A 14,728-nucleotide genomic window follows, 5' to 3' on the forward strand; every position below is an offset into this window, starting at 1 on the left:
GGATACAGCTTTCAAGAAATGAAGAAATAACATGTTTAATATAACAAATATAGTAAATAGAACAGGAATAAAGGCGATGACATAGCTATAAAATAAATAACATATACAGACTCTAATTGTTTTTGATCTGTTGAAGGGTTAAATACGTGTTTTATTTAGGACAGAGCTTAAAAAAAACACAAACAACTATTGTTCAGCTTTTTTTATAAAGGCCACATTTAGAGTTTTCTTACATTTGCTTTACTTAGGACTCGAGTAACATCCATCATAAAAAACAAGAATGAGCTGACTCAAAAGGAAGTTTTGGATATGTTTGTGAGCATCTTAATCCATAAAAGTACATGATACTTTAGATGATATACAGTATATTGTAGTATTATATACTCAATACCTCAAAATGGATTATAGTACATTACTTGAGTACACTTTTAACATAATGCATTCACTAATATGATGATTGAGTTGTTAGACTAGTGTGGAAGAACACTTCCTGCATCTTTACAAATCCATATTGCAACGTATTTCCAATGTCATTTATTATGCAAACGTATTTTATTCCATATTCAAATGAAAAAGGCTTTGAAAATATATTGTAAGTACTGTACATTTTTTGAAAAGTATTCAACTTTGACACACCAAATTTGAGCCCTTGAATCAATGATGCAACGTATTTCAATGGTCATTTATTTTAAAACTTATTTCATTTCATGTTAAAATGACAAAGACTTTGACGATTTGAAAAGTGTTTGGCAGGTAATCAGTGGAGGGTGATGTCATTCATCATCTCCCCTGATTAACTGTTCATGTATAATGTTAGAGTTCATAATGTTAGAGTACGTACCAAACTTGAGCAGGCCGTAGATCCATATCCATTATATATATGTCACAGAAATCAAAATCCACAGTCCAAATATACAAAGCAAATTCCTAGTATATGTAAATAAATACGGTAATAAAACCTATTCTGATTCTGAGTGCACATTTTAACTTTAAATGTAAATATGTTTCTATAAATATACATTTTCTATATTGTATTGGATATTTTATTTTCACTTCTTGCGTTAAAATAGATATCTTTATTATTATACTCTTTTGCCTATATTATTCTTTTAATTCTATTTTTGATGATTGTGATACAGTCACAAAGTAGCTTTTAAACAGTGGCAGTGTGCAGACATTTCCCATGTCTCTATTTAGACATGTGAGACATAGAGGCTGGATGTAACACTTGGAGCATTTTGTAGGAATTTATTTATATTTAGCAGTAGGAAAATAATCCCATCAAGGACTAACAGTGTCTTCAGTTCTCTCACCGACGACATCACTGATGGACTTGTGGGTCAGAGAGTTTATCTAATTGATTGACGACCATCATCAGTGCTGCTTCAACCCCTCTTCTCTCCATAAGCAACATGTGTTCCCACCAATTCACTAAAAATCACAATATTGTGTACAGCTGTTGCGCCGAAGCATTATGGAAAAAGGACAAGACATCGGACTGTTCTCATTTAATACCAGGAATTGTACCATCGGAGTGTAGTTTGAGATTTGCTTAGACTCAGCCATTGTCTGATTATTACTACATTGTCCTTTTTACCTCTGCACCACAAACAAAATACATCTCACCAGGTACAAACAACTTCTTCATGACTTAATGTGACAAAAGTAAGCAACTTGGCCTATATACTGTATTTAGGACCCTGTTACACCGAGACAGGGACAAAACAGTGTGAAAAAGTGATTTATTTTTGTCAAAAGGCACATTAAAGGGGACACTGAGTACACATATGAACGTCTCTCCCCTCAAACTTCACCAGCAGTCTAATCTATCTCCATTTGTGACGCTGTTTCAACTGCTGCAAACAAATACATTAATTGGTTACTGATAAGAGTCCTGCTGCAAATGCTCAAGAGTGAAAATGTGATTTGACCTCAGACAGCAGGACCGTGACGATGTGTACATGTTGCAAGAATCAATTAATGTGTTACTGTGGGTTTTAAATTAAACTCATGACATCTAGCTGTGTCCCAGTTGCAAACTACCCAGCATGCACTTATCCTGCTTGACTAAAGAGTGATGTGTAGAAGGTGTTGTTGTGCTTTGATGATCACAAACAAAGCCTAAATCATCAATCTGCACACTGAAGTGTTGCATCAGTTTAAAAGTGATTTTTAAGTTTATGGTTGCTAACGCTTAAGGCAGGTTAAGACTTCTTTAATGCCCTTTAAATAAAATGTAAGACCAATTTTGCACTTTTCACTCAGTCAGGATTAGCAATGTAAATGCTAGAGCCATTTGGTAAGTTATATATTTAAAAAAAGATGTCATTATTAATTTAAAGACACAAAAAACAGTAATACAATTCTACCACCCATGTGTTAACATTTGAAAACAGTTAAATATCAATACAAGTCTTATTTGTCCAGTAAATTATTATTTTTAAGGGTCAACATAACACAGACAAAATGTCGACGTGAGCAAACCGTGTTAAAGAAGTGGACGTAAACTCAGCTTGTGGGCGGGACTTCTTTGTGATTGACAGGTCGCTACCATAGTGACCTATCAATCAGGATAGAGGCGTTGCAATGCAGATAATTTCCGTACTCTACACTCTTATCCAAATATGGTCACTTCTGGTGCCAAAAAACAAGATGAAAATGCAGAATATGACAAACTCCAGGCTTCAAATGGCTCATCTTCATTATAACTATGTCCACTGCTTACAGTCTATAGCAGGGTTAGCAGAATATTACAATTCACACTCATTATTTATCATAGTTTGACACAAATTCGAATTGTCTTAAACAAGGTTATTCAGTAAAGACCCACATTTTGAAAGGAACAAACGCGTCATAACAGTTTCAGCTCAATGGCTTCTTATCAAGTCAGCTTTAAAGGGTTTTTACAGGAGACAAGGGCCGTTTCTCAATGTCGAGTACACCTGCTGCAGAGCCACTATTTCAAGTATACTACGTCATCGAGTGGCGCCGAATGCTGGGCATTTAACATGAATTTAAACAGTCCTTCGGCGCCACTCGATGACGTAGTGTACTTGAAATAGTGGCTCTGCAGTAGGTTTACTCGACATTGAGAAACGGCCAGTCTCAGACCCTGAGTTTACTGTTTGGCAAATGACTTAAACCTACCTTACCTATCATGCAAATTAATGAAAATATGTGAATTAAGAGATATGACAACTGATAAAGGCCGTTAGATGGGTGCTGCTTCATTATCCGATGTTAAAATCTTATTTTGACACTAAAATAAGTTATTTGTTAAATGATTTTAGTTTCATCCAAATTCCACACAGAAACGTATTATTACACACATTTGGAAAGCTTAAGAATAGCAAGGGGGGTGAACAGGTGCCAAGCTACCCCACGGTCGATGGACAATTTGCAAAATAAGAAAGGGTTTATTTACAGCTTGAAAAAATAAAAAAGTGGACGGCTCGTAGTCTAGATCAGAAATCAAGAAATGCACACAAAATAAGATCATTGGCACATTTTCTACCCGCTAGTTAAGGTTTTCAAATGTGAAATTGGCGATAGTGTCAGGACACACCTTGAGTAATTCACTGTTTCTACAAAAACAGGACATTAGTTTCTTTAAAAAGGAACTTCTACAATAGAGCACGGCCAATCTGAGTACACAGCAGATTTGACAGTGTTACAGTATATAGTCGGAGCCTTCTCGGGTCTGCTCGGACACATTTTGGCATACTTTTTAAATAAGGTAAGTTTGAGTAGACTTTGGATCTGTGCTGACCTCTAGAATATGTCCTATGAGTATAATAGAGTCGTGAAGTGATGACATTTACTAACATATTCTAAGTTCATATCAGGCATCTAACCGAGAAACACAATTTGAAAAAACGTAATTATGCTAACTCATTTCTGGTTTAACGACTCATTCCTGCACCACTTTATGCGTTTAGTTTGTTGGTATCAATATGCAGGATGTGTAAATATGTTTAAAGGAGGATGAGATGATTAGTTAACGCCTGACTTGAGATCTGATCAGTGAAATCCTGCTGGAATGTCAGTAATCATCTGTGAGCATCGACATCTTTAAAAAACAGGTGTGCATTTGGGCTTTTTGGGGATGTACGATTATCCTCTGCTGTCCCATCAGCCAGGTTTGTCTCCCAGTGTGTCCACCCGCGCCCCGTGTTAGTTTGAGAGCCTCACACAGTCCGGGGGGGCAGCTGCTGTTTGTAGATCCCAGCCAGAGCTTTGGCAGCGCTGTGGATCATCTGGCGCTGCGTCATGCCCGTCATGGCCTGATGCCAGTCAGTCCGGTTGATGTTGGGCAGGCTGCGCTCCAACACCTCGCCCACTGTGGCGATCAGACCTGACCAACGCAGGCTGTAGTCGGGGGGGGTCAGGGACTGGGCCTAAACAGGGGGGGGAGGTCAGAGAAACAGCTTGATGAGTTCATGGAGGTTTGTAGGCGAGTGACATTTAATTAAGCAATCATACACGAGTGTTCAAGAACGGCCTCAAGTGTATGATTGCTATTCTATTACACAAACTATCATTGTAATCAACAATATCGTAAAATAATTTCATAATGTGCTAATTTGCTCCCAAACCTACGCTTTCTGCTTGAGTTAATCTCCGTCAGAAAGTAGTTCCTAGAAAGTAGTTCCCATGGTAACGATAGCCGATCAATCGAACACTCCTGCTACCCCGCTTACAGTTATTGATATAATTATAGTAAATAATATATTATTAACCAATTTATTGAAAACTATTTATTGAAAACAATTCTTGAATTAGGCTATTTAAATATCTGAGTAATCACACGATGTAGGCTCATGGAAGTAGTTTCGGTAGGCTAGTGGCGTGTGTAGGCCACTGGATACTTTGTGATTAGGCACGTTCTATTTGATCGTTGTTTGATCGTGGAATCAAACACGCCTATTGACCAATCAGAGAGCTTGCTCAAACCTATGTGTTATAGAATAATAATTATTACACAGCTTAGTTGTATACTCGATTCTGATTGGTCAATTCAGAACATGTGACACGTTATTAATCCAGTAGTACAGACCGCTGTCAAGGAATATATAGACCGTTGCTAAGGAGGATCAAGGAAGAGCGCTGGACGTCAGATAAATCACCAGAAGAAGGCAGATAGGAAGTAAACACTAACACCTTAAAGGCAGGATCTTATCTATCCGGTATTTGACAGGCAGCCAGTGAAGTTAATAACGTTTCGAAGGCGGATCAACTATGCTGCAACCACAGTGGTTAAAACAGTTTTTTCTGGACTCCACTGCTTTCAACTAACCCAAAATCAAAAATGTCTACTCTCTACAAAACAGTACATAGTAGAGGTAATCTAGAGGAGTGGGATCAGTGGCACTAATGGATGCACGATGCCAGAACCTAGGAAACTCTTATCATTATTTCTCTCTCCAAACAGCCCCCCACAGGATAAAGGGGTATAGATACAAAATGGATGTCATGGCTGAAAGAGTATTGAATGTACGTTGTACAGTGACAGATGTGTACCTGCTGGATGTGATCCAGAGCCAGAGGAGTGGTCTGAGTGAAGACCTCGATGCGGATGCTGTGACCCGGGTCCTCCAGGATCAAACATCCGATATCAAACCACCTGCAGACAGAAGTATTTATAGCAGGGAGGAGTATTTGTCAACCACAACTCTATTGCACTCAGTAAGGAATGAAGCTGAACAGCAGGTAATGTGATTCAGTATATATCACTCCAAACTAGCCTCAGTTATCAACATACTTTATTGCATTATTGAATTGAAACTCTTCTCCCATCAGCGTTTCTATATCTTACACACTGTGAGATATAAAAAGACTCCATGTTTCAGAGCTCTTCTCTCTTACCGGTCGGGGAAGAGCTCAGCGATGAAGTTTTCCAGAGAGACGACGGGCTGCTTCTCGTGGATCACACCGGCTCGACGCAGGCTGTCTATGCGCTCCTGAGCCCCCTGCACACACACACACACAAACACAAACACACACATGAGGGATCGTAGCCGGATCGGGTAAATATTTGAAAAGGGAAATTGCAGACTATGATCTGGGTCACGGACAAAATTCTAGCTCGAGGCAACACAGCAAAAGTGATCTTTTCCTGGGGATCCGAGTGCACTGACTTTGTTATGCTTGATGTGTGGCTATCCAATGGTGCCACGGTCGCATGCAAGCTTAAACGTTATCTCCAAAAGTAACACCTTCCGTCACTTCAAAACAAGAACACGGACTAATAGGCGCTTTCACACCGGAGTACTTTTCCCGTTTAGTTCCGATAGTTCCTGGGATTTTGCGTTCACACCAAAAAGAGAACTTAGTTCATGAGAACTTTCACCCCCTTTTCAGTTCCTGCTAGAGAGGTGGTACTTTCCTGGGGAGACAAAAGTTCCAATTTCTGATTGGCTGAGCGAATTGCAAACCACGCCCCGTAACACTCGGAAACGTTTTTTGAAGCCGCCATTATATTTGCTGGCATTAGCATTATAAGCATTAGCATTAGCCCCGCGCACTAACGGAGAGGGACTAACTTATGGCAACACAAAAAAAAACATGGGAGCGGTGGAGATGAGGAGGTGTCGGCGTTCTGGCGATTTACTCGGAAGCCAGTCCCCAACTCCGGGGACTTCGGGTGGCAGTATACGCCGTGAAGTTGTTTGCGGCCTGCCAGTAAACCCAAAGTAGAAGAAGAAGTGACGTCAGTGGCTTCATTTGCGTAATCTTCCCTCAGGGAACTTATTCCGGTGTGAACGCGGTCGGCTCTTAGTTCCATGGGGGAACTAAGTGCTGGGAACTAAGTGCTGGGAACTAAGTACGGCAAAGTACTTGGTGTGAAAGCGGCTATTGTGTTTGCCTGAGTAAACAAACTGAGAGACCTGTGACTTTTAAGAGGTGTCGTAGAGAGTAGGGCTGCACGATTTTGGGAAAAACATCTAATTGCGATTTTCTGACAAATATTGCGATTTGCGATATTTGTTTTTAAGCGACCCAACGGAAGTTTATTGTAAAATGTGGCTTCTGATTGATTAACAATGGCTGGTACAAGTGGAGCACAGCACTTCTGATTGGTGTGGATGACTGACACACATTAGAAGAAAAAATAAAAAAAATAATGTTAAATAAAATTGCAGGCTTTGCGATTTCATAATCGCGATTTCGATTTAAAATCGATTAATCGTTCAGCCCTAGTAGAGAGATCTCAGATCAGCTACTTAGAAAGTGAACTTGTCGCCAAATAGAGACACTTGTCATCAAACTGTCATTATGTACGGTCATTTTGTATTGGTTGTTGGTGTGATTATTGTAATGTAAAAAATGGTCCCAGGGCTCAAAAAAGGTGGAAAAACACTGTTCCAATGAGCAAGAAGGAAAAGTATGATGAAACATGTAGTTCTACTTCTCTGTTAGTTTGTACAGAACTGTTTTTATTTGTCGAACCAGCAGGGTGGAGAGGCAGAGTTGAACTGACCTTAACTCCGGCTGCGTATCCCACGGGCTGCGGGGCGATGTTGGACTGCCCGGGCTCTCCGGTGACCAGCGCCATCCCAAAAACCTCCTGAAAGGCGTCTCTGACCGCCTCCACGTGCAGCTCCTTATCTGAAGTCACCACGATGTCGATGTCCCCGCCAGACTCTGCATGGCAACAACACACACACATGTATTAAGTCGGTGTGTCACGTGATGTGGTGATGTAGGGAGGAGGTCTGAGAGGGACTCACTGATGTATGGAGCCATGCCCGGGTCCAGGGTGGTGATCATGGACTCCACTGAGTGCTTGGTTCTGTCCAGGACGTTCTTTACGACCGGGTTACCTGCTACTCCCTGAGAGGAGAGACACACACACACACACGTCAAAACAGAAAGAGTGTAATATCTCTGAAGCGCAACAACACTGTCTGTAAATATAAAACTATTCTATATTCTTACTTAATAACGTGTGCCTGCCTTTTTATATAATATGCAAGTTTAATCTGCATTGTAACTCTGCCGTTGTAATTTCCCCGTTGCGGGACAAATTAAGGATTTCTGTAACCTTAAAACAATAAAACATGAACAGTGACACTAATGAAATAACTTGAAATTAAAAAGATTTGAATTTAAAGTGTTAAGGTCTACATTAGAGAACGAAGAACCTAGCAGAAGTGTGTGTGTTTGAATAATGGTTGAGTCGGTCTTGATAGAAATGGCAATCCCTAATATACATACTGTCCCACTTTCACAGATGAAGTCGGCAACCTAATTTATGTATTTATTATAATATCTCTGCACAATGACTACTTTTGGTACTTTAACAATATGTTGGTACTTTCAACTTGAATTGAGTAACATTTTGATTGCAGTTCCTTTACTTGTAACAGCGTATTCCTACACTCTGGTTTTTATTATAATGTTTCTGAAGAGGGCATTGATGTTGTGTCACGACCACATTCGATCATGGAGGTCTTACCCTGAAGAAGCCCCAGATTCCCCCCCCAGCGTTGGCCTGGCTCGGCGCTCTGGGGTCCTCCTGCTCCTCGGGGAAGGTGATGGGAGATCCGTCGACTCCCCCCATCATCAGGGGCTGCTGGACCATGGGGTTCGGACCCATAGCTGGAGGATAACGTTATTATTAGTATGACTTTTGGAAGCACATTTACAGTACTCTGGGGCTTCATGGAGCCATGCTTCAAATGTCTGGAACAAACTCCCAGAAACCTGCAGGTCCGCTGCAACTCTGACTACTTTTAAATCCAGGCTGAAGACTTTTCTTTTTACCGCTTAACTATACATATCTCACACTGCACTGTAACTTTTATTCATGTATGTTATACCTGTACCTACATTAGCTTGTTTTATGTGTAATGCCCCGACACACACCTAAATACCAGGTGTCTGTATGGTATTGAAACTACTGAGCTTGCCTTACCTCCACATTCTTCAAATAAGTATTTACTTTATTCACATTGGAAATTGTTGGCTTCTTTAGAGTTGTCATTCAAGATTCATTATTTAATGAAATGTGGTTAATACAATAAGATAAATAACTTTGACTTGATAATGTGGTTCACAACATCAGACACACAGGTAATAGGTCTGTGTGTCTGTGTGTGTGTGTGTGTGTGTGTGTGTGTGTGTGTGTGTGTGCCTCTCACCTGGCATGGCGTTGGGACTGGAGAATGTGGGCATCAGCGGTGTTTGTGGCGTTCTTCCTGCGTGACCCCGAGTGATGTCATATCCTGCGCTCATGGAGTAGTTTGAGAGAGGCGGACCCATAGGGGGAGGAGCCGAGAGGGGAGGAGGCGGGGCCATGGGGGAGGAGAGGGGGGGAGGAAAAGATGGAGATGGAGAGGAGAGGGGAGGAAATGGAGAGCTGCTTGTATACGGAGAGGAAAGTGTGGAGGGAGGGGGGAACGGGGAGGAAAGTGAGGGGTGAGCCGCCATGGGGCTGCTGAAGGAAGAGATGGAGGAAACAGGGGGGAGATGGGGGGAGAAGGTGGTGGTGGACAGACCTGAAATATAATGAATGATGATCACAATCGGTTTTATTATCAAGTAGGTTAACACACAAAGGAAATTATTTACACACGATATAATGATGTGAGAAACTAATACTATAGTATACACTATATTCAAAGTGGAGTGCTGGTGTGAAAAGAGACCTGTGTTTCTCCAATCAAATGCAGTACTGTAATATAATACATTATTTGATATATATTATATATATATTTATATAGTCTTAAAGCTAGAACCGGCCCTTTGAGTGCAACCATAGTGCTGATGTGGCCGGTGATGAAATTGAGTTTTACGCTGATATGAAGGATCTTTGATTTCTCATTCTATCGTCATTACATCAAGACTTTTGATTGATACATTTAATTTCGAACAAGTAAAATAAATAATTACAAAACAAACAAAATGTTGCAGTGCAGTCATGTAAGAGAAATCAAAACAAAAAATGACGTTTACAACAACAACAGCATAAGCAACATAAACAGTGCCACATCTAGTGTTCCAAAAGGAGTGAGAAGAAGGATAACGTATTTAATCTCACCCCCTTGTCCCTAAATGATTTATTTATAATCTGCAATACTTGTCATTATTATTATTAATTATTATTGTTATTATTATTATTAATCTGCTTTACCTGTTGATTGACATATTACCAGGGGTGCACATAACTTTTTTGCCCTGGTTCTCAAAGGAGCACCTGGAGATGTTGCTTGGTGCTCATCCTTAAAATGAAATAAACCGTAACTTTTGAGGGGTCTTGACTTTATTTGCCAGACACACGGCACTGAACACACATGCAGAGGTGAACACAGAACACACATGCAGAGGTGAACACAGAACACACATGCAGAGGTGAACACAAGACAACATTAGCACGACCAGTAATCCTACAAGCTGTCATCACTACCCTCCTGACTGTTCTCCTCACTGTCTTCCTCTCTGTCAGACATGGTAGCTGATGATGTAGGCCTACTTCTTCCTCTCTGGTTGAGTCTGTGATTAGCTGCTTGCATCCACAAGTCAACAGCTGGGTTTGGGTCGAAAGTCTCTGTTGTCATCTTAGACAAGTGGATGTAATCAAATAAGTATGTGAACATAACCAATAACCTACCATAGCCAATAACAAATTAATGTAACTTATTTTATTTGTGTTGTTCATTCATATCTTATTTTACCTTAACATTTATTTATTTATGCATTTTTTTATCTCCAGTTTTAAAGGATATTTTTGGTTACTGTCCTATAGTATACATTGGAATGATTTCAAACCTGTTTATCCCAATAATGACAAAGGAGTGCCTTGGAAATATGTGTTTACATAAATTGTGACCAAACCGTTTGAACTTAGACTAAGAGTCCTTACCTCACTGAGCTGTAGTTAACTTATCAGCCTCTCAGTCTGACTGGAGAGGACTCTCCCTCCACATGATTGTAGACACATCTTCTTCTTATCTCCGTTAGAGCAGCTAGCACGGCACCAGATTATAATAACAACAGCGCTGGTACCACCCTCCCTCTCTCCCTCGCTCACTCGCATTGTGGCTGTGAGCTGCGGGCGCCAGATAAGCCAACATCCCCCATTTTCATCACTTCCAGCGCCCATCGTACAGGGCAAATGAAACGTGTAACCGGGGTGAAAAGGGTGTTACATTTACTTAATTGTGAATATTGTTACATCAAGGCCGAAAATTAGGATGAGCCCCAACGGTCAAAATGTTTTTTTCCCTCCCAGAACTGCCAGCGCAGCGCCTCCACAGATCTGGCGCCCTAGGCGAACATCTAGCCAGCGCTACGGCCGGCCCTGAGTTCATATCATGGTTCATATGCAACTCGCAAATATCTTTCTCTCTCTCTCTTCTCTCTCTCTCTTCTCTCTCTCTCATCTCTCCTCTCTCCTCTATTTTCTCTTTTCTCTCTCCCTCTAAATGTTGGTACGCAAATGCGCTTTGTTTCAAATGACCCGGTGCTCTTTTTTTGGCGGAGGTGCGCATGCGCACCTGCGCACCAGTTATGTGCAGCCCTGCATATATACATATATACATACACACATACTAGGGATGGGAACGATTAATCGAATATTCAAAATTATTCAGGTATGCGGATATGAGTTATGAATATTTTTTTTTTGGGAGGGGTGCCTAAATTGATTACATATTATCAAATGGAATAATTCCATGTATGCGACAGTGCCATAGCTAAGTGTGTTAGGTCTAAAGGTGTGTTTTGCTCTGCTCACCGGTCCCTCACAGCGGGCAGAGCTGCAGGTGCTCTCTCTCGCGCGTCCGGTTAGACTTCACTCGCGTTTATGTCCAAATCCATCAGATCTAGCTAGTTCTAGCTAATGATATGGCTGCGGCCCCTCCCTACACGCAGATCACACAGACTCAAACCTCATCTTATGCCCAGCTGAGAGGGTCTTCTCTACAGCTGGCCTGATTGTGAATCGCCTCTCCCCTGAGTAGACATGCTCATATTCTTAAACAAGAATGAGTATTGAATAGCTGCATTCTGTGCACAGGCCCTGCTATAGGTTGTTGATCTGATGATGGGGGGTGGTGGCAAAGTCGATAGGGACTTGGCTTGGCAACTGGAAGGTCACCAGTTCAAGTGCTACCGAGGTGTCCCTGAGCAAGGCACCGTTCCCTACACTGCTCCCCGGGCGCCGTTCAAAATGGCAGCACACTGCTCCTAACACTAGGATGGGTCAAATGCAGAGAAACAATTTCCCCACGGGGATTAATAAAAGTCCATCTTATCTTATCTCTGTTGTCACGGGTTACGATACCCTAAGGCCTATAGCTGTCAACTGTTCAAACTGGGATCACCAGTTCAATACATTTGACAAATTCGACTTGGTTTCTATACTTATTTGTATTTATTTATTTTTCTAAATAATTCTTTTGGATTTTTTCCCCCATTTTGTCTTTTTTTATATGATATGTACATTTCGGTTAACCGTTTTTTTGGGGGTCGAATATACATTAGCTTTCAAATTCCCATCCCTAATACATACACACACATGTATAAATATATGCACATATACACACCTACTTATTCACACATATACACACAGTCAAACACCTTCCCCTTCCCTGTACCTCGAGAAAATCATTTCTCTGTATTCCCTCTTGAACTGGTTAATGTCTGGACATCGCTCTAGCTCCACGTTGACTTTCTTCTGATAAGAGAACTTTTAATAGGAGGCGAGTTCAGGGAGCAGTGCTGAGAAATACGAGAACATCAGGTTTGCTCGTGGTATAGCATCAGTTGATAGATAATGTCTTACCGACGGACATCGGGGGGGTGCTGGCAGAGGCATTGAGAGGAGGTGTGGGGCTGGCAGGAGGCGTCGTCTCGATCCCACTTTCTTCCATCATCTTCTCTGCTTTACACCTGAGAGCCCAGAACACAGCAGGTGGTTCAAGTTTCTAGGCTTCATTGTCAGGTGCACATTAGATATGGCAATGAAACACTGAGGTCACAGACTCCACAGAGCAACGTGAATAGTGCTAGAGATAGTTTGTGTTTGTGTTCAGCTGACTCAATGTTAATGCCTGCATACTAACGCTGAGGATTCAACAACTTTATTTCACCTTTATATCGTTTGCACTATTTCCTTTCTTTGTGTCTTAAACATATTGTATGTTGTGTTGTTGGAGCAGCCTGGGACTTTATTTCAAGCTGTAGCTTCTGTGCATATGACAATACATCCTAGTTGAATGTAGTTTTCATCGTACCATGATAACATAACACCCAGCTCTCTCTGCTTCAGATACTAAGTACATTTACTCAAGTACTATACTTAAGTACAATGTTGAGGTACTTCCACTACAATTCAGAGGTAAATGGTGTACTTTTACTCCACTACATGTATTTAATACCTTTAGTTACTTTACAGATGTGGATGAATGATGTGAAATATAATCAAGTGTTGAATCAGACTTTAGTTCCACCTGGAGTAAATCCACCAGCTACCCTGCAGTATACAAAGTCATTCAAACTAGCTGCACCTTCACCAGCTTTGAGAACACTTTCATGATCAATCATTATAAAACATATCATATATATTATTCTGAAATGGACCAATCTGCACAATGACTACTTTTACTGTCGCTACTTTCACTATATTTTGATGAGAATACTTTTCTACTTTTACCTGAGGAACATTTTGAATGCAGGACTTTTACTGTAACAGAGTATTCCTACACTCTGGTACTTCTACTTTTACTCAAGTACAAGATCTGAGTACTTCTACTTTTACTCAAGTACAATATCTGAGTACTTCTACTTTTACTCAAGCACAAGATCTGAGTACTTCTACTTTTACTCAAGTACAAGATCTGAGTACTTCTACTTTTACTCAAGTACAATATCTGAGTACTTCTACTTTTACTCAAGCACAAGATCTGAGTACTTCTACTTTTGCTCAAGTACAAGATCTGAGTACTTCTACTTTTGCTCAAGTACAAGATCTGAGTACTTCTACTTTTACTCAAGTACAATATCTGAGTACTTCTACTTTTACTCAAGCACAAGATCTGAGTACTTCTACTTTTACTCAAGTACAAGATCTGAGTACTTCTACTTTTAGTCAAGTACAATATCTGAGTACTTCTACTTTTACTCAAGTACAAGATCTGAGTACTTCTACTTTTACTCAAGTACAAGATCTGAGTACTTCTACTTTTACTCAAGTACAAGATCTGAGTACTTCTACTTTTACTCAAGTACAAGATCTGAGTACTTCTCCCACCTCTGGTTTCAAGTACAGGGTTAATGCAACATTATTATTTGAGCAGTCTTATATCTAATGAAGGTGATATATGTGCCATAAATGACAGGAACATGGTTGAACTAAATGCAGTGTTAGCTTCCTGCAACAGAAATGTTCCACGTGTACAAACACAACTCAGCTCTGCATGTCGAAACATATGGAAACACGTGGCATTTCATCCAACGATCAAACAACAGGAATTAGTCAATATTATGTGTCGTTTTTATCTTACAGGACAAGCAATTTGACCCACTCACCTGCTAGCTGGAATAGCTCAACACAACACCCATGAACAACCCAGCGACCCTCTTTGATGACGTCATGTGTTGCCACGTCTGCTCGACCGTAACTCCTCCTACTACCGCGAGCGCCCGGACCACAATGAAATCACGTGACCATGCAAGAAACATTCACAATCGTTTAAAAACATTATTTCCCACCATTGTTTTAATT

At 40.6% G+C, this 14,728-nt stretch overlaps 1 protein-coding gene across 2 annotated transcripts; it reads right to left on the minus strand.

Annotated features, from left to right (window-relative positions):
• Nucleotides 1-1,725: 1,725 nt before the first annotated feature.
• Nucleotides 1,726-14,667, minus strand: prrc1 (proline-rich coiled-coil 1). Of its 2 annotated transcripts, none has more exons than XM_034202013.1 (9): nt 14,533-14,667; nt 12,788-12,894; nt 9,144-9,500; nt 8,459-8,601; nt 7,731-7,833; nt 7,481-7,644; nt 5,866-5,969; nt 5,505-5,623; nt 1,726-4,397 (listed from the first exon to the last, which is right to left on the minus strand). In XM_034202013.1, exons 2-9 carry the CDS (start codon nt 12,876-12,878, stop codon nt 4,294-4,296), a joined length of 1,185 nt encoding a protein of 394 aa, XP_034057904.1. In that variant the 5' UTR covers nt 12,879-12,894; nt 14,533-14,667; the 3' UTR covers nt 1,726-4,293. The 2 variants fall into 2 exon arrangements, with proteins under 2 accessions (XP_034057904.1, XP_034057903.1); XM_034202012.1 differs by having other exon boundaries at nt 5,521-5,623; nt 14,533-14,666.
• Between the last annotated feature and the right edge of the window lie 61 nt (nt 14,668-14,728).

Source organism: Gymnodraco acuticeps, unplaced genomic scaffold (genome assembly GCF_902827175.1).
Source record: "Gymnodraco acuticeps unplaced genomic scaffold, fGymAcu1.1, whole genome shotgun sequence".
Lineage (NCBI taxonomy): Eukaryota > Metazoa > Chordata > Actinopteri > Perciformes > Bathydraconidae > Gymnodraco > Gymnodraco acuticeps.